Raw genomic sequence first — 25,036 nt, 5'->3', positions numbered from 1 at the left:
CAACTGGTCAATTAACCATAAAATTAAAGGGAACTAGCCTATGTACTAAAGGACTTCAAAGATGGAAATTAATGTAAGCAAACACCAGTTCAAAATTATCTGCTGAGACCAGGCTCTCAGAGACAATTATAGGTGTGCCATTTAAAATGCTTTTTCATAAATGGATGGACCATTAATTAATTTCCTAGAATTACTGAGATTCATTACACTGAATCTGTTCTTTGTCAAATCACCCCCAATTAAGCAGGCTCATTAAGCGGAATGCAATTGAGTGGATGCTAGTGTACAAAAGTAGCTCTTAACTGCTGGTGAAGCATGAGGAGGCTTGCAGAGAAAGTAAATTCTAACAGTGTATTTCACATCTGCAGCAGCTGTATTCACCTGATCATGAACTAGATGAATTTGTTCTTGTTTGGTAGTAATTCCTTCTCTAGCTCTTGGTATTGTGACAGGTTCTTTGGATTTATCAGTGGCAATTACTGCTGGAACTACAGTAGTTTTTTCAGTTTCCTTTCTTATCTGATTATTACGGTAGAAACAAAAACGTTTCAATTACATATGGTCTCATAAAAAAAAGATGTTGGAATGGGGAAAGGGTTAAGGTTTTAGATCCTTGTACACTGCAGCCTCAAAGTGACTCTGTATTAGATAGATGTTAATGAGTATTGATATTCTAGTGCCTATTTAAATAAAATACATTATTTTTAAAAAGTTAAAATGCTCTTTACTGCAAATAAATCAAACTCAGACAAAAAAAGTTATGAATATATTATTAATGCATACTATTAGGAGTGACGGACAAAGTGGGAAAAACTAGATTCTAATTCATAGTTGATATAAAAGTTTCTAGTTGGAGTAATTTGAAAAAACAAACTGGAAATATATAGTTAGTATTTGTAGGGAAAGCATTAGGTGTGTAAAGGAAATATCACAGGAGAGTGAATATCACATTTATAACAGTTCCATTCACCTTTTCATCAGTTACTTGCACTTGTTCTGGTTTGGTAGTAATTTCTTCTCTAATTCTTGATATTATGACTGGTTCTTTAGGTTTATCAGTGGTAATTACTACCTTAGGCACAGATGGTTTCACAGCTTCCTTTCTTATCTGTTTTTCATGATAAAAAAATTTCAGTTATATACTCAAACAAAATTACATGGCTTGTCAGGAAAGTGGGACAGGTTGATGGCATGTTATGCAGACAAGGGGAAAGGAGAGAAGATGAAATGCCACTTGTAGAGTGGAATCACTATTTTGCATAAGCCACTTCTGTCCCACCTTACACACTGCAACCCAGTTAAATTCAGTAGGATTACACTGTGTGAAAGAGAATCAGGAAAGAATTTGGTCCCCCATAAGTTACATTTAAGTGATCATCATTGTATCCTCCTGATATAAACTCTTTTTAGTAGCTGCATAGTAATGTGTATTACTATAACCTAACATCTAACTCTCAGTAACCAGTGGGACTACTCATATAAATGAGGGCTACTTGATGTGAGTAAGGGCTCCAAAATCACTTTGGTATTAGCTTTGACATACAGGCTGTTATCAGGCAAAACTTCCAGCAAACCTTACTGACGCAAACGCTTTATGCAAGTGAATATTATTCTGTTTGGATGGCTACTTTAATAAAAACTCTTTAAAAGTTTCTCTGAAAATCCATCTTCATACAACAAGTAAAAGTCAATCATCACTAAATGAGAATTATGAGTATACTAGCAATGACAATCAAAATACTTAAAGAATTAAGAGCCCAGTCTTGCAGTTCCTGACTAATCAAAACTCCTATTGAAGTCAATGGGAGTTTTGCCTGGAACTGTAATACTGGGGCTCTTTATGGAATAGTTACTTTAAAAATGTTCTTACTGTTGGAGCCTTCAGCTCATAAAAATCAAAGGCAAAATACATAAGGAGCATTTGATAGAGACTGTAAAAGAAATAGGATGTAACGGTGAGTTACAACAGCAACAGCAGTATTCACCTTTTCATGAGTGATGTGAATTTGCTCTCGTTTTGTAGAAATTTCTTCTCTAGCTCTTGATACTTTTTCTTGTTCTTTGGCTTTATCAACAGCTATTATTACTTTGGGTATAGGAGTTTTCTCTGGTTCCTTTCTTATCTGGTTTTAATAGTAAAAAAAGAGTCTCAATTACATATGATCTGAAATGCAAATTATATGACTTTTACATAACATTGGAGAAGAGGCTAGACTAGCAGAGGGAAAGGACGATAAATTCCACTGGAGGTCCTTATAGAAGGAAGTGATTGTGAGTTGCTCTGTTTGCACCTTGGGTTAACTGTAATGTGTGCAAGTAAATATCATTGTTACATGATGCCTAGTCTTAGGAAAATGCCAGTCTTTTATATAGATTTTAAAAATTGACTAGACTGGTAACAACAATAATTAAACTTCTTTTATGAAATATACAGTAAGAAGAAAAATAAAATAACTTATCCCATAGACTCTTCCATTTTACTACTAAAAGGCAGTAAATAAAAAACTTTTCTGCATTACAAACAATGGGGAAAAGCCATGATTCTGAATGCATATTTTTGGTAAATTTCACTCCATTCAGGAGGTTTAGATGAAAATACAGAATATGCTCCTCCCTGTCTAATGGTGGTTTTCTGATTTCCATCCCTCAGTACTGGAAAGCCAAATTATTCCTCTCCCTGCCCATACTACTAATCACTTGAACCTTGACATCACTCTACATTTCACATTCAGGACTAGATTCAACCTGCCCTGCAGCCTTAACTCAGATTTAGACCTACCCACTCTCAGCACTAGATTCCTTCTTACCCTTTCAATTTTGAAGCCTGACTTCAGCACTAGACTGACCTCACCTACTTTCTGCAGGAGTATTTTGGACTGGAGAAGCAGTAAATGGTGATGGAATGCAGAAATATACCATTTCTAGGAGAGGGAGGCAGAAGTTACCCTATCTTCATATGAAACTCCTAGGAACCATCCAGAAATACCAACAGGTCCTGATCCTGCAAACACTTACACTTGGTTAATTTTGCCCATCTGAATAATCCCATTGGCTGTAATAGATCTAACTTGTTTGAGTAAAGTTAAGCATATGCATACCTGTTTGCAGAATCAGGGCTTAAGTTAAAATAAAACTAAATGTATCTGAAAATTAAAAACAAAGCAAAACATATGCTGAAAGTTATCTAAAAATTCTGTCGTCAGTATTTTTTTTCACATTGCCTTCAGTGCTGAATAAGTTTCTTCCTAATATATCTTACCCCCTACTCGTTAACAGGAAAATGCCAGCTGCATGGAATAAGTTTAGAAACAACCACAGAAAAATGGAAAGTTCAAGAAGAGGTGTGTGGGTTTTTTAAAAATACATTTGGTGCATCATACAATAAATGGTATGAAAACAATGCATTTTTCCTTGAAGTCATTTTTTCAAAAATTTCTTTTTAATTTATCTATAATATTCATAGGATACCAGTCATGATAGTATCTAAGTACTGATCTTATACAAAAAGATCAGTCATCAGAATAGAATTATGAGAATGTTAGTATGGAAAAACTACGGGAGTGAATTATGTTAGTAATGGAAACTAAGGGAGAAGAGTTATATAGTAAAACCATTTGTACTGCTGGGCTTTTCAATTCATAAGTTACAAAAAGAAAAGGAAAGAAAAATACATACATAGTTTGTCTTTAAAATAGGGTTTAACAGTGACTATTACATCTGTAATAACAGTATTCACCTTTTCATGGGTGATGTGTACTTCTTGTTTGGTAGCAATTCCTTCTCTAGTTCTTGATATCATTTCCTGTTCTTTGGATTTATCAGTAGTAACTACTACCATAGCTTCCTTTCTTATCTGGTTTTTATAGGAGGGGAAAAAAACAACCTTAAAATATATCTCAATACATAACAAATATCAGTTATCAAAAGTAAGGTAGTGTAAGTTAAAGGGAAAATGCTGGGAAATAGTTATTTTAAGCTCAAAGGGAAAAATTTAAATATTAGGAAAAATTGGGACATTTTGGGATCACTTTCACTGGAGTTATTAAAAAAAAGATATGACACTTATTCCTCAGGAATGGTGCAAGAATAATTAAGTCAATTCAGATGTGATGACCCAATAGCAGTCCCTTACAGTGCAGATGCTTCTGCACCAATAATGCATGCTTATATGAAGCACTTAATATCTTGTTTAATTTTGCACAGTGAAATACATGTTTTGTTTGTATATAAAATGAGGGGGTAAGGAGGAAGTTATATAAAAGCTGTGGTTATACTTCTACCTGCTCCTGAACAGGTTGAATGTGTACTGCAGTCATTGCTGTCCTTTTAGCAATCTGCTCTACGGGGCTTGGAACTGGTTCTCTCACTCTAGCCAGATCAACTGCAGCAACTACAGTAGCAACAGCTGCTGTTTTATCAGTGTCCTGTAGGATCAAAATTAGTTGCATCAGAAGACATTGTTTTATAGATTGCATACATAGAATAAACATATGACAAATACATGCACAGAATACTGCTGTCAAAGATCTATTTAAACACTTCCAGGGGAACTCCCTAACTAGCTGTTGAAAGCAAATGTTTACACACAGTCTCTCAAATTACATTAGGAGTTCTATTCAGCAACAGTGTCTCATTACAAAGAGCATAAGCAATATTCTTTCCAAATTCAAAGACTCTTTACCTCTTTAGCCCCAGCAGCTACACCAGCAACAGTGACACCAGCAGCAGCAGCACTAATAGTCATCTGGTCTTGGACACCATATCTCCCTTCCCATCTTTCTTCTGTCCTTATCTGGGTAGCACTTGTAGTTACTCTAGTTTGCTGCATCCGTGCTTCAGCTGCAGAGGCATAACCTTCCTGCCTCCATGGAGGAAGAACGTCAGCAGTAGTTGCTGCTGTTGCCTGTGCTTTACGGATCAGTGATGGAGATTTCACAGGCCTAATAGGTGAAATGGAGAGTCTTCCAGCAGGAGATACTGACCTAATAAATAAACATTACATTACTGGTATTAAATTTAACATCACAATAAAATAACCACACAAGTAACTTCACACAGGATTGACACTTCCTGTTAGGGCACCGTCAGTACCTAGAGGTTGAGCTAAAAACAACAACAAAAAAACCTGTGTCCCTTTTCTTTTCTCTCGCCCCCCCACAGGAAAATTTTGAAATTTGAATTATTTTGACCAAATTCTACTTACAAACTCCAGGGCTACAAGAAACCCAAAGGGTGATAGGCTGAATAGCAGATGGCAACATTGGATTTGTTTATTTAGAAAAGGAAAGCAAAGCTTCCATTGATTTGTTACCTTCAATTTGTGTAATTTGTTAGATTAGGTGATCCCCCATTCTCCTTCTTCCTTCCTATTGTTTGTTATACTCACTTGTTTGAAATTATTCTGTAAGCTCTTTAGAACAGTCTTCCTGGGTGTTTGTACAGCTGCCAGTACAGCGGAGCCCTGATTCTGGATCTTTTGGACACTATCTCAATGTAAATAATAAATAGAGGAGGAGATCTCATTGTTTTATTATTTACTGAATGCCATCAATGTGATTGGCACTGCAAGAAGGAATGGACATGAGGAGCTTTCTTCCTCTTATAGGTTTATCAGATCCTTCATGTATTGAAGGATATTTTTATGACTTAATTACCTTTATAATAAAGACATAAGAGAGAACACCACTATGTATTTCACTCAAGAATATACCTTTAATATAAAAATACTGGAAATGATTAGTTCGCATTGGGTGAGAGACTACATTCTTTACTGAGGTAATGGGAGTTTTGAGAAAGGACTATAGGATCAGGGGCATTATGTACTAAATTAGGCCCCGATTCTGAAATGAGCCCTACATCTGCAAGATCCCCACCGAATTCAGTGGGGTATCATGTGGGGCACAGAAGTCTCTGATAAGTCAAATTAGTCTCTGATTTCAGGCAGCACTGATTACAGCAGCATTAACTGATCACTGTTAAAGTGATAAACAGAAGCTTTTTGAAAGACTGACATTTTTAAATTAATTGTGAGTATTAGTAAGTCATTGTAAAGCACTCTCCAATTTGCTATAACACCACTACTAAATTCATATTTTCCCCAACATGAGTTCCTGTCTGTCAAATTTCTAGCACCAAGCAAATATTTAAACACTGCCAAATTCTGAATCATTGCAGCATAGTGATGGGCACCAGCATCATACTTTTATTTCGGTTTATTTTCACATCTAATTTAAATGCAAATGTTATTTTTGAGTCAATAATATATTTCATGCAGGTCTACCTAGAGTATAACATTTTGAGTACATTAAGCCCTCTAGATGGCACTATTGTATTATCCTTGTATTTAGACAGGCGCTCCTGGATTAATCATACTTGTAAATTACTATGTTAGTACCAATCCACTGCTACTTCTTGTACATACATACAATAGCTATTCTTACTGTGGTGAAATTCACCACAAAACAGAGGTGGCACAAAGGTTTACATGGGGCTTTGTTCCACTCAGACTTTTGGCTTCTCTGGTCCCGGTGCTTGATGCAATGGGGAGCTGATGCAACAGAGCCTACCAGATCTCCATCAATGCCTCAGTGCAAATGCACTAGGCTCTACTACACCACAGCTGTGGATCCTGCACTTAAAATCACCCTTCCCCCCTCTTCCTCCCAATACCTTCTACATGGCAGAGCTAAACCCTCATTTCCCCATAACCATGCTCACTGCTTGCCTCCACAGCCTTGACTCTAGAATCATTACCAACATGTCCATAATACACCTGTCTCCACAGATGTTCACAGTTATTTTTCTGTTCATCTTTCCATTCTGCATGAAACTCACCAAATGCCTTCTCTCTTTTCTCTGTTCCCACACAGTAACTACCAAAGGCCAGATTCTAATCTAACTTAATCATGTACAGCTAGAGCAAAAAAAAAAAAAAAAAAAAAAGTTACTCCAGCTTTGTGTGGTGGAACATTCAGTGCAGAATCTGACCCTAAATATTTTCTAAAGGATTTCCTAAACCTATCTCAGAGGATGGGGCATTTACAGACAGCTTCCAAAATCTGAAGCTTTGACAACTATACAGAATCAAAGCAATAGTCAGAACAAGCCCACATTCTTCCATTCTATGTTGTGCTTTCAGTTTACAGTATCATCATTCTTCATTTTCTCACTTTACAGGTGGGAATGACTCAAAATTCAATCTTTCCTTGGTAGTTAAGATGATTTACCTGACTGGTGATGGTGTTGGTGCTCTCACATGTCTTACAGGTGATGGTGACTGTCTAATGGGAGATGGTGACTGCTGGCGTGCCATTTGTACTTTTGCAGCACTTATTGGTGGAGTTGGTGATTTTGATGTAGGTTTAGGAGGCATTCTTGGAGGTGCCTTGTGTGGGAGCTGTTGCCCTGTGGCACTATCTATGACCATTTCAACAGTTGTAAGTGATCTGGCATCAAAGTGGGCTTCTATCTTCTGTAATGAAAGAATGAACAACGGTGAGACATTGCAATGCAATAATCAATACCTACAGCTTTTAACACCACTGGCTTTGAAAAAAATGTACCTGTTCAATTTTGGCTTGTCTTGTTTGTGAAATCTGAGCAGTCGAAACAATTGTCTTTGTCTTTTTAGCGGGTACTACCTCTTCCTCGCCTATTGGAAGGTAAAATTTGAATAGTCAGGAGAATTATATGTGGCAATAAACAATAATCACTTTTTAGAAGGAACTACACATGCAATTCCAATTGTATATCAGCATGCATAAACACCAAAGAAAGAACTAAGGAGCCATCTGTTTTCCTTGCAGTATCTATAGGCAAATAATTGTGGAACCAGTTGAAATAAAATTAGCTTTTGTGTGTAACTATGTATTTAGGCCAAAATAATCAAAAGCATATTAATTATACAAGACTTTGAATGCATGCTTCAGAATCATTCCAATCTCCCAAATATGTATATAGTTAGTCTAAAAGTGTATTATTAACTGATGAGCCAAGAAAGGCTGTGTTGGATATAATGGCATAATGAGTATGATTGAAAGGGCTCCATTCAACCCAAAACTGTCTTCATAGCTCCTGAGCTCACTTTCAGGATCCCATGTGATCTCTCACCATGGAGTCTACTCTCTCTCTCTCTCGTGAGAGGGGTATTTCTCCCAAGAAACGCCAATTCTTATATGATGCCAATTACAGCTGTACACAGATGACCAAACTTCTATTCGCTCTTTCCCCATGATTAAAATCTGTTACCTTACTTCATCCATGTATGGCTTGCCCACACTAGAAAAGCTCATATACTTAATCATATATTTAGTGGTCAGGGCCCTAAGAATATAATGTTGTTGTAGCAGGTATATTAAAAGCCCTAGTGCGTTTATTAAGTGAATTTTAAACTTTACTGTCTTGGTTGTTATCAGTTTTAAAAAAATACAGTAGATGAAGTTCAGACTCCTGTACATATGTGTATGTGAGAAATGAGCTGATCAAAAAGGGCAATTCTGTTGCATCTCATTCTGGGCTGCTCCCACATTCTAGGAGTTCAATCTGCAGATGCGTTGTGAGAACAGAGGCCTGACGTTAGTGGGCACTGATTTGTAAATGTCAAGATGAACATTCTACCATTCATTTGCTATGTGTGTGTCACAAATTCCCTTTGTGAGGAAGTACTGATGCGGTACAGAAATGGGGTAACGTTATGGCTGCTCTTGAAGTATTAGCATATATCTATCTTACTGCAAAAATCATATTGTGCCTGAATTTGGACTTGCAATGAAAAAATAATCATTTAGCAAATTAAAGACATGGACCTGTTCCTACTGAAGTCAATGAGTTTCATTTACTTAAGAACTGCAGAATGTGGCCCAACAGCAGTAAATTAAGACACCTTGGTTTTAAAATCTAATTTTTTTAAAATTCTGCAAGGGCAAAACAAAGCTCTCTCACTCTATCTCAAAAAAACCACCACCTTTCTGTGATGTTAGCATTATACTTATATAATTCAAAAAAGTCCAAATGAGGGAACTGTTTTATGTTGAAAATGTATTTTTTGTTACCAGCCTGGAGCCTTTTATGACAAGTTTCAACTTGGAATTAATTTTTATGGGCAAGTTACAAACTTCTGAGAAATTGTTTATTAATTAAACTGCTGATCAACATTAACTGCAGCAGGGCCCTCTGTACCGCAGTAAGACTGTATACACGTTCTTATTTTCATGGCTTACAACCTAAACTCCATTACCTTGAACCAGCAATTCGGCTGTTGAAGTAGCTCGTCCCACGCTATTTGTCGCATTTACTGAATAGGTTCCGGAGTCTTCAGGATAAGCTTCTGCAATTATTAAACTGTAGAGGTCTCCTTCTTGTGAAATTTGAAAATCGAGGGAGCTTTGAATTTCTGCTCCATCCCGATAGAACTTCACCACAGGTGTAGGGATTCCACTCACTCTCACATCAAGTCGAACTTGTCTTCCTTGCCTTGCTGTCATGCTCTGTAGACGTTGTGTGAAGTTTGGTGGTGCTGTTTCAGCTATAGTTTGAATAGAAAAATTAAAGCAAAAGTTCACTAAATAAAGAAAACTTCACAAGGGCTAAACATGTCCAATACTAGAAGAATTCAGTCTTTAAATGCTTTACAAGTAACCTTTATATATAAACTATAGAGTCTCCTTATATATCTTCCAGTTGCTATTGATACAGAAAAGGGCCACCTCGTCCAACCTTAAAATAAATTAAGGCCTCCTTCCTGCTAACACACATATATATATGTTCCTAACTTTACTCACATGAATAAATCCCTGATCCAGCACACTTACACACATACTTAACTTTATGTGAGTATTTCCATTGCTGTCAGTGGGACTACTCACATGAGCAAAACTGAACATGTGCATAAGAGTTTGCAGAATAGGGCCTACACTGATAACAAAGGGACAGATCCATTCTATATTCGTGTGAGTACAGTCCCACTGAAGTTAATAAGGGCCCTATCCTTCAAATCCTTATTCACAGGAGCAATCTTTGCTCACATGACTAATTCCATTGAAGTTAGTGGGGCTTCTTGTGTGAGTAAAGATTACAAGCTTTTATTCAAGAGTAGTGTTGAGCTAGCCATCAGCAAGGACTATACTCATAAGTCTTCATAGGGTTTGATGCATAGTTTATATTGCTGAAAACTGTTGTCATAATAATATTTGAATATTTGAAGTGATGAAGAGTCCTATCTATATCTATAAGGAATCTAAATATACATTGAAGTTTTTGGGAAAAAAATCTAGCTTGCTTTAGGCGTAAAGAATTTGATTTGTTGTTTCTATCTTGGTTTGTGTTTCCAAATCATATTTTTGTGTTATTTTTATTCAAGTCTGGAGTGTATATAATTTTTATTTTTAGCCCCCTCACCTCTCATGACAAAGGGAAGTTCCAATAGTTTGCTGCCCCTCCTTAACCATACTGTACCTGTGACAAGTAGCTCAGCAGTACTAGTTGCTTGCCCAGATCCATTGGTGGCTTGTAGGGTGTATCTTCCACTGTTGGCTGCTGTCACGGCGGGGATCACCAGTTTAGCGCGGCCATCGCTAAAGGAGATCTGCACGCCGGGAAGAGTTGCAGCAGAGATAACCTGGCCATCCCGAAACCAGCTCACCTCAGGAACTGGGGAACCTAAGGAAAAAGGTAGATAAATAAACCAATGTCAGCATCACTAAAGACCAGGAGCTCCAAAATATCTCTGCTAATTACTAATATATATGGCAACTTTCAACCATCTGAGGGAGCTGCTGCATGTGCACAGGTCTGCAATTACATCAGTAGAAGAAAAATCACAATATTCAAGGCATTTTCCTGATGCAGCTGTCTTGACAATACATAGGGTTAGAGTGTAAGTCACAGGCTACTATATTAGGAGCCTGCAGCATTAGTCTAATTTAAGAATTATAAGGAGGATTGAGAAATTCATGGCAGTCAAGCTTTGATTTGTTCCCTAGCATTAAAAAAAAACCAAAAACATAAAAAAGTACAGGTTCCTTGTAATTAAATCATATAATTCAAGTGCTAGGAAACAAGGACTAAATCGCCTGAATGGTTAACAAATTTATTAAATAAGCTACCACTGAAAGTGGCTGTAGCAAAAAGTAAAATCAAGAGTTATCTTTATATCTTTCTGGAAAGGATGATGGCAAAGCCTCGTAGAAGTGAATGAACGAGGGATAAACTAGCAGAGAGCAGCATTATTGGGTTGGATATTTTACTGTTCAGATTTATAATGTTCTTAGATGCAAATCCCTCAGGCAAGCCTCCCACTTTTAGTAGACTCCTTGAACAGTCATAACTGGCTTTCAGCTTCAAATGGTGACTTAAATATGACAGGAAAAATCCTCTTCCAGCACTTAAGCTAATTAACTCAGCTGACCAAGAGGATCCTTGGGAAGGGAGAAGAATCCTCCTACCCAAGTCACAGAACAGGAAACAAGTGGCTCTGTGGAGGCTATTCTACTTGAGAGCATTCTTCGTGGTACCAGAAAACCCCTTTTCTAAGATGGAGGGACCCAAATATCTATTAAATGGTGGTTCTCTATCTTCACCCATGTCTCTCCAGCTGTGCCTCCACTTTTCCTGTTCTCCTTTATGCACAGCCAGGTAGAAGCCCCCAAAATGCTGGGATCTGCACAGGGTAAGGTTGCGCAATTATGCATGACCTCTTCCAATAATGCTCAACTGCAAAAGTGCAACAATTTCTTTGCAAAAAGGCCTTTTATAGCTTCAGGAGGTGGCCCTGAAGCTACTCTAGTAGAGTTTCCCTACAACTACTACACCTCAGAGTCTCCACCTTGTGTGTTCAAAAGGTTCTGAGGCTGCAGAATTCTGCCACCTAACACTTGCAAAAAACCCCTTTAAAGAACTCAGTTACTTTGGATTCTCTCTGGGGGCCAGGATTTGACTGTGTGAGAATAAAACGAAGACAAATATGGGCTGTGAGAGAGAAAGTTTTGTTGGGCATCTGCAATCACTCTAGACATGTTTAGAAAAGTTGCAAATTTTGCTGTTTCTCACAGCCAAAAAATAAACCTAAGTTATTTGGTTTTTATATTTATATAAAAAAATCAAATAATTCAAACTTATTTATATATAGAAGTAGCCTGGGAAAGAGAGAGACTTTCCAGCCAAAGATAGAAACACCACATTTAGGTGCTTATAGTTTCATAGATGTAGCTAAGCATGTACCAAGGATTTGGGGTGGCTCAGTTTTCAAGAAATCAGTTTGAGACACGTTAGGCCTGATTTTCACAAGCACAGAACCTATCGAGAGTGAAGCTTGTAAACGTGGGCTTGCCATTGCTCAATGTTTGGAAGGGAATAAATCATGAAAACTAAGAGGAGTCCAATTTAAATCTTTATTAATGAATGCAACATCCAAACAATACTGTAGAGATAGACAGGCAGACACACAAGCAATTCACAGTTTGGTTCACATGTGTAATTTAGTTTACTCTAATGCTATAGGCTGCATCCTGTAGCATTTATTAAGCACACCTTTAATGCTCTCATATTAATTGTGCTCTTCATATTCAATCTAGAATTCTACATATTTGACTCGTATATAAAATGGCTTTATTCAAAGGTAAAGACAAGAACTGAATTTAACATTCACAATGATTGATAAAAGAAATCACTATCCATGTGACAGAAATAAAATTACACTGTCTATGATTTAGGTCAGATTCCAGGAAATAAAATCTTCACAATTTTTTGTGCATTAAAAAAACTAAATACTGAATCGCTGCCAGAACTGTCAGACTTGATGAGTGGCTTTAGGGATGGAGGGATGTTCCAGTAGCCCACAACATGAATAAGAGCTAAGAAAAGATTGTTTCACATAAGGCTTGGGCCTAAAATAAAAGTTTGGTACATTCATTTACAAAAGTGCTTTGTCTCTTATTAGTATTAAATTAAGTTGCACTCACAAATATTACAGGATATTATAAATGAAGAGAAAATAGCTGAAATCATCCATTCATCAAGAACTTCAGCATCATAACTGGTTTTAAATGATGTATTTATTTATTTTACTTTTGTGGTCAATGGATTTATTAGAAGGGTGATTTTTCTCAGCATATCTATTCAACTTAAAATGAAACATACATCAAACAAAAACTCTACACTGTTACAGAAGTCTGGGATGGCAAACCCTGGAGTAATGAATCAAACCTGGAAAAAGTGGATGCAAAATAAGTCACAGATGTAAATACACATATGGAGGTGTTCAAATATCCCATATGATCCTATGTTAATCAAGGGGTCAAAAAGGTGGGTACAGGCGTGCGTGCAAAAGCAAAATTGCCAGTCACTCTTTGGAGCAAGTACATCTTTGACACCCATAGGGCAATGATTACCAGCAAATGTCAAAGGTGGCTATGGTCCTGGACAGACCACATACCTGCCATGGAGTGATTGTACAATTGCAGCTCATGGATGCTCTCTTTTATATTATGTGGGTAATCACAATACTAATGCCAATACCCTAATACACTTCCTTAACCATGCCATTCTGTGTCACTTCTCCTTAGGACTGCGAAGTTGTCAAACCCACTCCTGGAACAAGGCATTGGCTGCTCTGTCACTTATTTTGATTCAACAATAGGGTATGAGTGGGGTTTGTACATTCTCTGTGTTGATGCTGACTCAAATGCTATTTTTATCATATGGTATGATGTGATCATGTGGTACTTCATTTAAAAATGAAGGGGCGTCTTTAAGTTGCTCCACAATCTTATTTATCACAATCTTACACTACCTCTATACAGGCTTTCCTACCATTTTGAGTAGGCGCATGCAAGCCCAAATTTTGTGCTTATCACCCATACCACTCCACCAAAATCATATAAGTCAAGGGGGTTGAATGGAGTGAAAGTCAACACAAAATGAGCCAGTGTGCCCAGCACAGAGCCAGTGAAGAAAAATTTGTCCTCTTCAGCTTTGGAGCAGCAATGCACATTCTGCCACTTAGCCCCTCGCTCTGTCATGTCCCCATAGACACAGTGTGTACATCCCTAGACTTCTCACTAGCACAATTTGCACTTTTATTCCTATTTCTTCCTTTGCTGTGTTAACTGGGGCCCAATTCTGTTCCTATTGAAGTCAATGAAAATTTGCCACAGACGTCAATGGTAGCAGAATTGGGTCTTTGCTCAGGATCCATCATAATTCTGTACAGTATGTCTGCTGGAATTTGATAGCACTCTCTGAAGTCGGCTAATCCATTGAAGAAATGGAATTATATTACTTGACCCTTTCACTGCTGTCTGATTTGGATGCACTGACAGTCTTTACCCCATCACATTACAGGACTTGCTAAAGCACTGGCAACCGTATGTTTGTCTTACACTTCCACTACATAAGTAATTCAGGAACAAGAAATGAAGGTAGTAAGAAAGGAGTAAATCTTACCACTAATATGAGCCTCAAAGGTTGCGGCACTACCCTCCAGTGCCACAACACTTTGTAACGGCTGCGTAAACGTTGGTGCTTTTGTTGTCATCTTTATCGGCACTCTGAAAACAAGAAAATATAATTAGATGTCAAATGCCAAGCACTCCTTAAAGTTATTCCTATACACATTTTCTCTCCTTTCTTAGTGTACTGGCACTTTTTATCTGTACATGGCATGGAATGATATATCCTTCTCAGCCTTAAACCATATTGGCCTGGCTATGCTTTAACATTGGAATTGTTGGGGGAAAAAAAGCCTGGATTTGGTGGAATTTTGTAACACATAATTATTTCACTTGAAGGGCCTGCTCCTGCTCCCACTGAAAATAATAACACAAGTCCTGTTGATGTCAGTGGAGTGAGCTGTGGTCTAATGGATTAAGTATGGCACCAGGAGATGGGGCCCTACTGCTGATTCTGCCCCTGACTTATTGTATGATCTTGTGTAGGTAACTTAACCTCTGTGCCTCAGTCGCCCCATCTGTCATAAAGGTAAAATAATCCTTATTCACATAAGTCAAAGTGTTATGGGATGAATTGAAACTGTTCTGTAAATGCAAAACATAATTATATTCACTGGCAGCAGAATTAGGCTTTAAATAGCAGCTTAAAAGAAATGTGGATATCTGCAATCTATTTGGCTTTTAATAATTAAAGGACGGCTGGGAGGCTTCCCTTTTTTAAGGTATAGTATAAGTAGTGAATAATTTAATCTTATGCAGAAGCATATTGACATTAAAGATTCAGACAAAATTTAAATATTTCTCAGAAAGGAATCTGGAATACTGAGAAACAGCCACCTTTGAAACACGAGCTGGGGATAAAGTAGCCACTGGCACTGGTGACAAACAACTGCAGGCAGGTGTGAAATGTGAATGAAAAATAGTTTGTCCTCTCTTCCTGTGCATAATAGTTCTGAGAGATATTTTGTACTTTATTTTAAAAGGGCTTATTTTAATTGTATGTTGAATTTAAATGAATAGTGTATGAATATTTCTAATGCTTACAAAACCATCTGCTTATTAATAAGGTCACACTATTTTAACTGAAGTTATAATTTCCTTCATTAAAAACACTACGTGAATATATTGTTACCATGTTTTACCAGATAAGAGATAACTTGGTAAATATTTTTAGGAGTTTGGACTTTATAGTGATAATTCATATATATATATATATATATATATATATATATATATATATATATAGATAGTGATAACTCATATATACTGTGAATTGTGTATTTACTTATGATTCTGTGTCTGATATTGCCACAGTACAAGACACAATACATAAAAAATAATAAACCTTTATTTAAAGCTCTCTAACTATGAGCTAACTCCTGCCATCCTCAATTAGGTCAAAAATACCTTACACTGAGAGCAGACCCATTGAAATCAGTGCCTGACTTGTCAAAGGAGCCTAGACTTGTTAGGAGCCCAACTCCCATTGATTTTCAATGGAATGTGGGCACCTAACTCCTGTAGGCTCCTTTGTAAATCCCAAACAGTATGACTACATGTGCAGTAATGTACTAATAAAGGTGAACAAGAGGGGCAGCATCTAATGCTGTATAGGTTTGTGTGAAACTTCACATGAAAGGCACTATGTGTATTGTCTTTATGGGTCATACAGATACTTTTTGTAACTTGGTGCATGGTGCATTTTTGTTCCTGAAGTTTTCAATTTGTGAAAAAGTTTAAATAAATTAGGTAAAACTGAAATTTAATCTCAAGAAACCAATTTCCAAAAATGTACAAGCCCGCACAAATAACTAACACATTTTTTGTCTCATCTCTACTTCAGTTTTAATTTAATGATTTGACAATCATTTGAAACAGAAATAATTTAGTATTTTAAATAAACAGTATCAAAAACTATATAGATTATTTCCAAACTCCAGAATAGGTTGGGAATTATTTAATTAAGTACAATTGATGTTGAATTAGTTGAAAGTTTAAATATCTCATTGGGTAGGCAAATTTCAATGATTAAGATTTTGAGCTTATAAGGCTTTTGAATAATTATGATTAAAAAGGTATGCATCTGAAATATCAGGCTCCAAAAATAACCTCCCCAGCTTTGACTGACAGCAGACAAGTGTTCCAGAGCTGCTGTGTAATTGATACCTTAGCAGTTGATTCCCTTAAAAAGTCATCAGCGCTTAGCTGATACCATATGCATTTTATCAGAGCTATTCTTGGAGCTTCTGGGTTTATCTGTGAGTAATATAACCTTGAACACTCCCAGCATACATATAAACGTTCATAAATTTGCCAGACATTTCCATATACATTTTAAATCCTAATTTAAATGTTCTTTAATATCAAATGAACTTAAAGAAGTATTAATTGAATTTGATCAAAACTCATATTCAGAAACATAAGACAGCATTCTTGATAAAGAACTTCAATGTTCAAAGTTTAGAGACTATATTCTTATTACATACACATACATCACATGCCCATAAATATACATTTATATTTATGCATTCTATCAAAGTCATTAATTACTGACAAAAATGTTGTTATATTATCAAAAAATGCTACTGACCTGATTTCTCAAGAGTGCCTAAAAGGGGTGGGCTAAGCCCAGCGAAAGTTTCGTGAACGACGTCCTTATCCAGAGTAAGATTTTAGACAATCCTAATATGAGAATCGTTGAGCCTCTAATCATTAAAAACAAAACTACACAGTCTTGACAGTGTAGTTTTGCTTTTCTTTGCAATCCCTACACCCGAGGCGAGGCTGGGAATGCACGACTGCTCAGAAGTGCTAACATAGTTGTTTTACTTTATATACCCCAGATCTGCTGACAGCTCTGCATCATCATGTCAGTGTCACTTCTGATTGGTTTTCTAAAAGAAAGTATTATGGGAGGGAGGATCCACTTTATGCATTCATACACCACCTGTTGGTCTGATTGACAGTGCTAATTTTGGCAGCACAAAAGAGATTCACTGAGGAAATGAACCAGTATGTTAGATTTTGTTCTAGTTTAAAGTCCAGCCATTTTATTTGCAATTGCTAATTAGTTATATCCACAAACATAAGAAAAAAGTGATAAGGAAGGATTTTTATTAAATAGCACAGAACAGAGCTCAATCAATCGTGGTCCTGTCAGTCAGACCCAACCTTACAGTCTCTTCCTCTAGGATGACTAAGTAGCTACCAAATGCATCTGTCAATCACCAAGTCAAATAAGTAAGCTGACCTCATACCTGGACCTTATTATATTGCTAATATATAGGTATATTTTCTAGTTATGAGTTGAAAGTTGGTGTTTGATATCAGGTAGGGTTGATATTTTTGTAAAATCTTTCTACTGCTAGCTAGATATTCCTTTCAGTAGGCCTTGTCAAAAGCAATGTCTGAAATGCAGAAACACAAACTTCAAGACAGCGCATACACAGCAGCATCTTTTGCAAGTGTTTTAAACCCAGTCTTCAGCCCTCTTTCCTGTTTGCCCTCATCAGGGGCCCGACCCATGCAGCCCCAGCCAATCAGTGATGCCTCTCCCATATTGCTTGCTGAGAGGTCCTTGGCTGAGCCCGGCCTGGCTTTACCAGACTGTGAGGCTAATTGTGTCCTCAGATGGATTTGCCTCAAAACCAGAAGTCGGAGTCAGAAGGGGCCCTTGTGCTTTCTTCTGCAACTGGAACAGTTTGTCCTCCCAGCCCCACGGAACGTTCTAAGATAACTGTGTGCACCTAACTGTCAGGGTGTTAGTGCCTCCTTATCCAACCTTAATATTCCTTTCTGACAATATGGTACCTAACTAAGCCCCAATCCAGCAAACTACTTAAGCACATGCTTAATTGGATCCCTGAGACTTTGCACAGTTTTAAAGTTAAGCATGTGCTTAAGTGCTTTGCTAGACAGGAGTTGTTGGGCTGGTTTATGCCCCAAATACACATTGAAAAGAGACCATCTGTGAAAAGATGTGCCCTGCCCTTGCAGAAGGGCTGTGGAAAAGGGGTGGGGGTCAACCTTTCTGTGGTACCATCCCCATCTCCTTAGACCACACAGGAGGATCTCTGCAGGCACAGACTCAAGCATGAGGAAAAGAGGCTGATGGGGGGAGGCAGGAAGGGAAGGTAAGCAAAGTTCCGCCAGGTATTTCACAGGCAACATTGAGGAGAGCAAATCCAGATTGAAGTTTTTCTACACCAGCCCATTTCATATTCAAGAACCCCTCCTCAAGAGGAGCTCCCATGGCAGCCCCATAATGGGGGAGTACACGGTCATTGCCAGGGTACTGCAGGAAAGGAAAGGAAGCCTCTGAGGCACAGCATCTCTCCATGAATTGATCTCCCTGCAATGTACTGTTTTGAAGGGAACGGGGGAGTCACTTCCGCTTCATAGACTGACCTGAGGAAAACACTGAGGGAAACCTCAGGGTTTTACATCCTCCCATCCATTCCTGGGCTGTTTTCCATAGAAGGGATTGATCTAGCCTTTAATTTACCTTTCTGGTTAAAACGGTCAACTTTAAGGCTATTTTTGCTGCACAAGGGTGAGAGGAGCAGCAGTGATTATTGTAATCTCCCACATTGGTGCAGTGTCCTCACCCCACAGTGGTTGGAAGACAGGTATTATAACCCCTTCCTTAGTTTATAGCCTGAGAGAAAAGCTAGTCTCTGCACATCAGATTTACTGTCATAACGTGAGGCAGGCTAGGACTGCAGCTAGGATTTAGAAGATGGAGACCCATTTGGCCTCCACTAAAGCATGTGTGGTATTAAAAAGAAACACATGAGATTTTAAAGGATATAAATGAGTGTCAAATTTTTCATAGTGAATGAAATTTACTCTACAACAATCACATTAGCACGCACTAAAATTTTCTCCAAAGTTGTGCAAGTCATAAAACTGGTGAAAAAAAATCACATCTGTGATAGCACACTGACTTCATATTTCTCTCTCTTAAAAAAAGAGAGTCACTGGTGTTATAGAGACAAAAGTAAAATGAAGAGTGTAGCATGAAAATCATAGGATAAAATCAATCATTTTTAAAATCTCAAAAAAGCTGGCATTTTGTTACCTTTCAAATATGTGAATTTTATTGAGGAGGTCAAATGTTATTATTTCTACTGGGAAAGAGGGATTAAAATCCCACCACTGACAACATTCTTTTAAACCAATTCATGAAGTATCACAGAAAATTAATGTTTTGTATCCAAACGTGAAGCAAAAATTGGAAGCGTTCTGTAAGTACAAAACATTATATGTTTAAAGCTTCATTCACTAACTTAAACTCCAACCTTTTTTGCATATACATTGTGGTTTGTAACAGGCATAGGACTCCACCTGCATGAAGCTCTTTGCAGTATAGGAGCATTGGGGCAGATCCTCAGCTAGTGCAAATTGTCCTTAGCGCTATGCTAATTTACTCTAGCTGAAGATCTTCCCACCCCCTAAAAAAAATACACGGTCACATGCAATTTCTAAAGATAATGATATATAACTCTTATCCAGTGCTTTTCATCTTTAGATCACAAAGAGCTTTACAAAAGGTCAGTATTATCATCCCCATTTTCCATATGAAGAAGCTGAAGCACATGGAGGGAAGTGACTTGCCCAAGATCACCCAGCAGGCCAGTGGCAAAGCTGGGACTTGAACCCATGATTCCCAAGTCCCAGTGCCTTATCCACTATGCTACACTAGCTCATAAAATTTTAAAAATCCATAACATGCAGGTATTTGCTAAACAGCACTAGAGTGCTCTGTACTGCAAAATATATGAAGTTGATAGGACAAATGCCCTTTGTTCTTTCCTGCTTCCCTTCGACACATTCATTCACTAAGGCTTTGACTACACTATGGAGACTATACAGGCATAGCCACGGAGCAAAGAGCCTGCCTATATCAAAAGGAGGAGCTTTTTGTTGGTGCTGGAGCTAATTTCATTCAGGGAGGTGGCTCTCCATCAATGGAAGATGTGTCTACACTGGAGTTTTTGTTCACATAACTATGTCAGTCAGGGGTATGGTTTTTTCATACCCCTGACTGATGTAACTATCCCAATAAAACTTTTCAATGTAGACCAAGCCTACGTGTATGGAAAGAGGTAGAGCCCCACCTACTTCCCTATATGCCTTTGTTTTCTTTACACACCTTCTCTCAAGAGAAAGTGTAGGTTGCATATGAACTTTCCCTACCATTCACACCATGTGCAGAGCCATAAGAACCTTCACAAGCAAGCAGTTACTGGATCTCATTAAACCATTGGTTCTCAACCTTTCTAGACCACTGTAGCCCTTTCAGGAGTCTGAAGTCTGACCCCAACCCTCCCTGCCCAGGGGTCATGACCCCCAGCTTGAGAAACACTGATCTAGATGAGTTGATATATCCCCAGAAGATTGCTGCATACCCACAGGGGAATGCATTTGAGAACCACTGCATTAAACAAATAAATAAACACATATAAAATGTTTTTGTAAACTCTCATAAAACTGACAAGCCACCAGCAATTTTCACCAGCATGACCTAGGAAATAAAACCCTGTTGAGTTGCTTGTTCTCTAACATCTACCATCTACTCTTTAAACAAAACATTTTTGTAATTGGAGAAGTTATATTCCCATTTCAGCCTTGAAAATGGCTCCTCCTCCTCCCCCACAAACTTTCCAAAAATATTTTTTCCTGGACTGAAAACAAACTTGCCAAGTTTTGGACCAAAAGACAAAAATTCTATAAGCAACAGAAAACATTTGCAATGACATCTGTGCAACCTTAGCTATAGATGGTGCTCTACATAATATCTCTACTGAAACAGTAAGTATCTTTGGCCAAATTGATGGCTTGGGATGTTTGCACTCCAATACACAACCATGTGAGAAAGCCAAATACTCTGCTATCCAACCTCAGGACTCTTGATGGAGCCTGGAAATATGACAAAGACGATGATAGGAACAGAGACTACACAGACTTCGCTGATCATCTCCACTCATAGCACCTCCTAGTGATCAGCTATTGAGTGATATGGTCTCTAAAGCAGATGCCTGCATTCACCGCTGAAAAGTTGATGCTGCTGTCAAGTGCTGGTGCTGTATGAGATGGTAGGATAGGATAAACAAGAATTGAAGCTTTGAATTAAACAGATACCAACTACAAATGAACCTCCCCATCTCTCTCCTCAAAACAGTCTTAGCTGTAGCGCTGGTGGTGGAATCATAAGATAGCAGGGAGATGGTCTCTGTAATCCATTACATCTTTTTCCTCTTTAATTTCTAGGATTCAGTGAGTGGTTTAGGTGTGCTTATTGTCAGAAAAGTGACTATGTAAACAAAAGACACCTTTATAGATCTGTTCCCTGTATGCATTCAGTCATATCTACTTGCCTTGCTGACAAAGGCAAGTTACTATTTTTTAGTCTTGTTATCAGAGCAAAGTCACAAAACTATGGGAAAGTATGTTGGATTATGTTTCACATCTTACTTATCAAGGTGTTAAACAAAAATTTCACAGTAGGAACTTAATCAGCGGTCATGATGTGTACGCCTGAAAAGTGCTAGGCAGGAAAAAAATATAGCAAAAAAGTCAAAGCAGAGCTTGACTTTCAAATCCGCAGTGCATTTGCAGGTCTGGGAGTCAAAACAAAACCAACAATCACCCATGGTTTTTTCAATGAACAAGTTTGCTATGGAATCAGAGACAAACATAAAATCCCACAATTTCATGTGCACAATCACTTTTTCAGAGATTTAGTTATTCTACAATTTCTAACACCACTCCTATAAACAGTCCAACTGATAAGATACTAAAATAACGTGTTTATCGATTTTAATTTTGCAGTCTATGTGTGAGACATGTAAATAAATAGCCCATTCTCCAGTTCTCTGGGTTTACAGGCTTTTAAAAATGAAATATTTAACATTGGTCTTTAACCCACTGTTGATACCTGTGTGAATAATATGTAAAAATGAAGTATTTGACTGCAGATGACTATAAGGTCTCACAGCATATAGGTTTTGTCTTCATTGCTTTTTGAACATATCAACTGTTTTGAAAGATACAAGGTAAAGTGTTATGAAGTGAGTGGAGCAGTAATTATTCTCATCTGTTATATTTATATGCACACATCCACATCCAAGTGATTCTTTTGCAAGCAGAAAAAAGCATTGACTGCCATGTTACCATCAAGCGATTTGTTTGATCAATTACGGACAAGCAAGGGACATTCATTTCAGCTCATTCTCTCTCCAGTTAAATAGTTTGATTTGGAGAGAAGATTTTACGTTCATGGTTTTAGATTGAGATAAAGCTCCTAATGTGTTATTTGGGTCCCTATTCTGCAAGGGTGAAGTTTACCCCCAGGTGCAGAGGTAATGCAGAGTAATGTCTATGCGCCACTTATGATCCTGAAACAGGGTTACAGTGGGATTTAAGTGGTGCATAGACCTTTTACTCACCTAGACACAGGATATTCACTTAAAGTATCAATTTTCCCACCTTTGCAACACAGATAAGCTTTACAAAATGCATATGGCACCTGCTGTGTTGGCCAAATCACACACAGTAAAACAGAAATAGGAGGCTGTGTTGCATGAATTATCTGGTGCACAGAGCTTTGAAAATTTGGATCAGAATGACCAATGAGGAACAGCTATTTTAGAATCTGACAAAGTCCTGCTAGTTCAACTGCTTCTCACATTGCTAACCAAACAAATGCTTTTACTGTTCTTCTTCCTTCAATACTTCTGCTGCAGGTGTGAAGTTGCTTCCAAAACTTCTGCTGCTGATCTGGTGGTAGTCTTGGAACTCTTAAGGACAACTGTAGGAGTCTGAATCAAAAGGAGGAAACCCAGTTTTCCGACGTAAGTGAAAGTGATAGTTGACCTGTCAATCACCAAGCACTATAATCCAAGTCTTCCAAACATGCATATATGGATAAAGTTCCTATTAAGCTGCTGCCTTAAAAAATTTCATTTGCCCACAAACCATCTTTGTAACAATCCTGACTAGGCCCAGCCTTCCAATTGCCAGAAATGATTCCTTGTCCGTGCACAGCCTCCCTAGAAGCATTGTCAGGGCCCTTAGGAACTAATAAACCCACAAGGTTTTAAATACATAGGATTAGCCAGTCAGAGAAAAATTTATTCCTATCATTCCCTGATTATAGAAGCTATTAACTCTTGTCTACATAAATGAAAAACTCAAGAACAAGTGTAAAGTCCTCCATTAGCTACTTAAGAGGAAACAGGGGAGCCTGCCCTTCTCTCATTCATTTGCTTGTATACCACATTTCATATTTGTTCTCAGTCTTGCTGCAGAATGGGTACAAGAAAACTGACCAACCAGCCAGGACTGTAATTTTGAGAGGCCCATGGAAAAGTACTTAAAAAGTAGAGGGGAAATTACTAATATCACTTACCTTCTTTTGAGGGTGTGTGTGTGTGTGTGTGTGTATGTGTGTGTGTGTTTAAATTTGTCTTACAAGCTAGGATAAAATATGTAAAGTAGAAACCACAGCACTTATGTCAAGTAGATCTGCTGTGTAAGTGACTTTATTAATGAATATAGAGAAACAAATTACAAGTTCTAATTAAAAGCATGTTTTTAACAGGTATTAATTAAACAGTATGCAAAGATTCCCTCCTCCCCCTCCCAATGTCAAATCTCCATGAAGATTCACAGCAGGCAATTAGTCCATTCATAAACTGAGCGTTCTGAAGTTCAACCATCTTCTAAATTAGATTTCCCTAAAATATCCTCTGCAGTAGCCAAGAGAAATATAGGATCATGCTTCAGACTGATGTTAACCTTTTGCGACTCCACATGTTCAAAATATGCACTCAGCAGACAACATTTATTTTTTAACCTGTGCAAGAAAACACATTTAAATTAATATATTAGCTACATTTTAATCTGGTGTAAATTACAGCACTCTTCCACCGTTCTGTGGTGGTTGATGAAACTGCTCTCCATCGTTTTGAAGTCCTGTCCGTGTTACTGGATATTAGAGTAATCCCATCCCTAACACATTACATCACTGACCTAAAACTTCTTATATTACTGTTGAAGAGTAAGCAGCAGCAGTTTTATGTACAACAAGTAGAGGAGCAACAACAACAAAACAAAACTTCATTACCTGATTCTCCTAAACAAAAATTAAAGTAGTCTGAAGAACCAGCATTCTTGCACTCTCATCAGCATAGCCCCACAGACCTTTTAGAAGAAGTGAAGATCACAGAGAAAACTCAGATATTTATTCCCTCAAGAGAAATCATCAGTCCAAATGAAGGAGCAAGAATGCCACAATAATAATGAAAAATCTCACGGCTAATACACAATGATCTGACCCATATAAAGGTCAGATCTTAAATAAAGTGTTGATGGCTAGTTAGTAGCATGTTGACTGTCCTACTGACTCAACTATTTTCATAGGAAACAGGAACAGAGTCCTTTGCTCCTTGCTAGCAAGATTAATGGAGTTATTCTTCTACTGAATCATCCTAAACATAAATAATCCTAAATCACTTATCAAGAGAAACTAAACTGAGAGTCTTAAAACAATAAGATGTCCAAACAACTTAACTTTACCAGAGTTGTAA

At 37.7% G+C, this 25,036-nt stretch overlaps 1 protein-coding gene across 50 annotated transcripts in view; it reads right to left on the bottom strand.

Annotated features, from left to right (window-relative positions):
• The window catches only part of TTN (titin), a 465,728-nt gene that overhangs the window by 279,684 nt on the left and 161,008 nt on the right, over positions 1-25,036 (bottom strand). For 49 of the 50 annotated variants that reach the window (XM_067549108.1, XM_067549128.1, XM_067549138.1 and 46 more), the window contains 11 exons: positions 14,440-14,543; positions 10,453-10,656; positions 9,236-9,523; positions 7,563-7,651; positions 7,227-7,471; positions 4,682-4,982; positions 4,281-4,424; positions 3,737-3,853; positions 1,986-2,123; positions 971-1,108; positions 382-519 (listed from right to left, as the gene is read on the bottom strand). In XM_067549108.1, coding sequence (XP_067405209.1) covers positions 382-519; positions 971-1,108; positions 1,986-2,123; positions 3,737-3,853; positions 4,281-4,424; positions 4,682-4,982; positions 7,227-7,471; positions 7,563-7,651; positions 9,236-9,523; positions 10,453-10,656; positions 14,440-14,543 — 1,906 coding nt within the window. The remainder of the gene's footprint in view (positions 1-381; positions 520-970; positions 1,109-1,985; positions 2,124-3,736; positions 3,854-4,280; positions 4,425-4,681; positions 4,983-7,226; positions 7,472-7,562; positions 7,652-9,235; positions 9,524-10,452; positions 10,657-14,439; positions 14,544-25,036) is intronic. The other variant, XM_067549123.1, reaches the window with a different exon arrangement.

The sequence above is a fragment of the Emydura macquarii genome, unplaced genomic scaffold (assembly GCF_026122565.2).
Source record: "Emydura macquarii macquarii isolate MOO-44397 ecotype Brisbane River unplaced genomic scaffold, CSIRO-AGI_Emac_v2 contig_1253, whole genome shotgun sequence".
In the NCBI taxonomy this organism is placed as follows: domain Eukaryota; kingdom Metazoa; phylum Chordata; order Testudines; family Chelidae; genus Emydura; species Emydura macquarii.
This window is presented reverse-complemented; position numbering and strand designations above follow the sequence as displayed.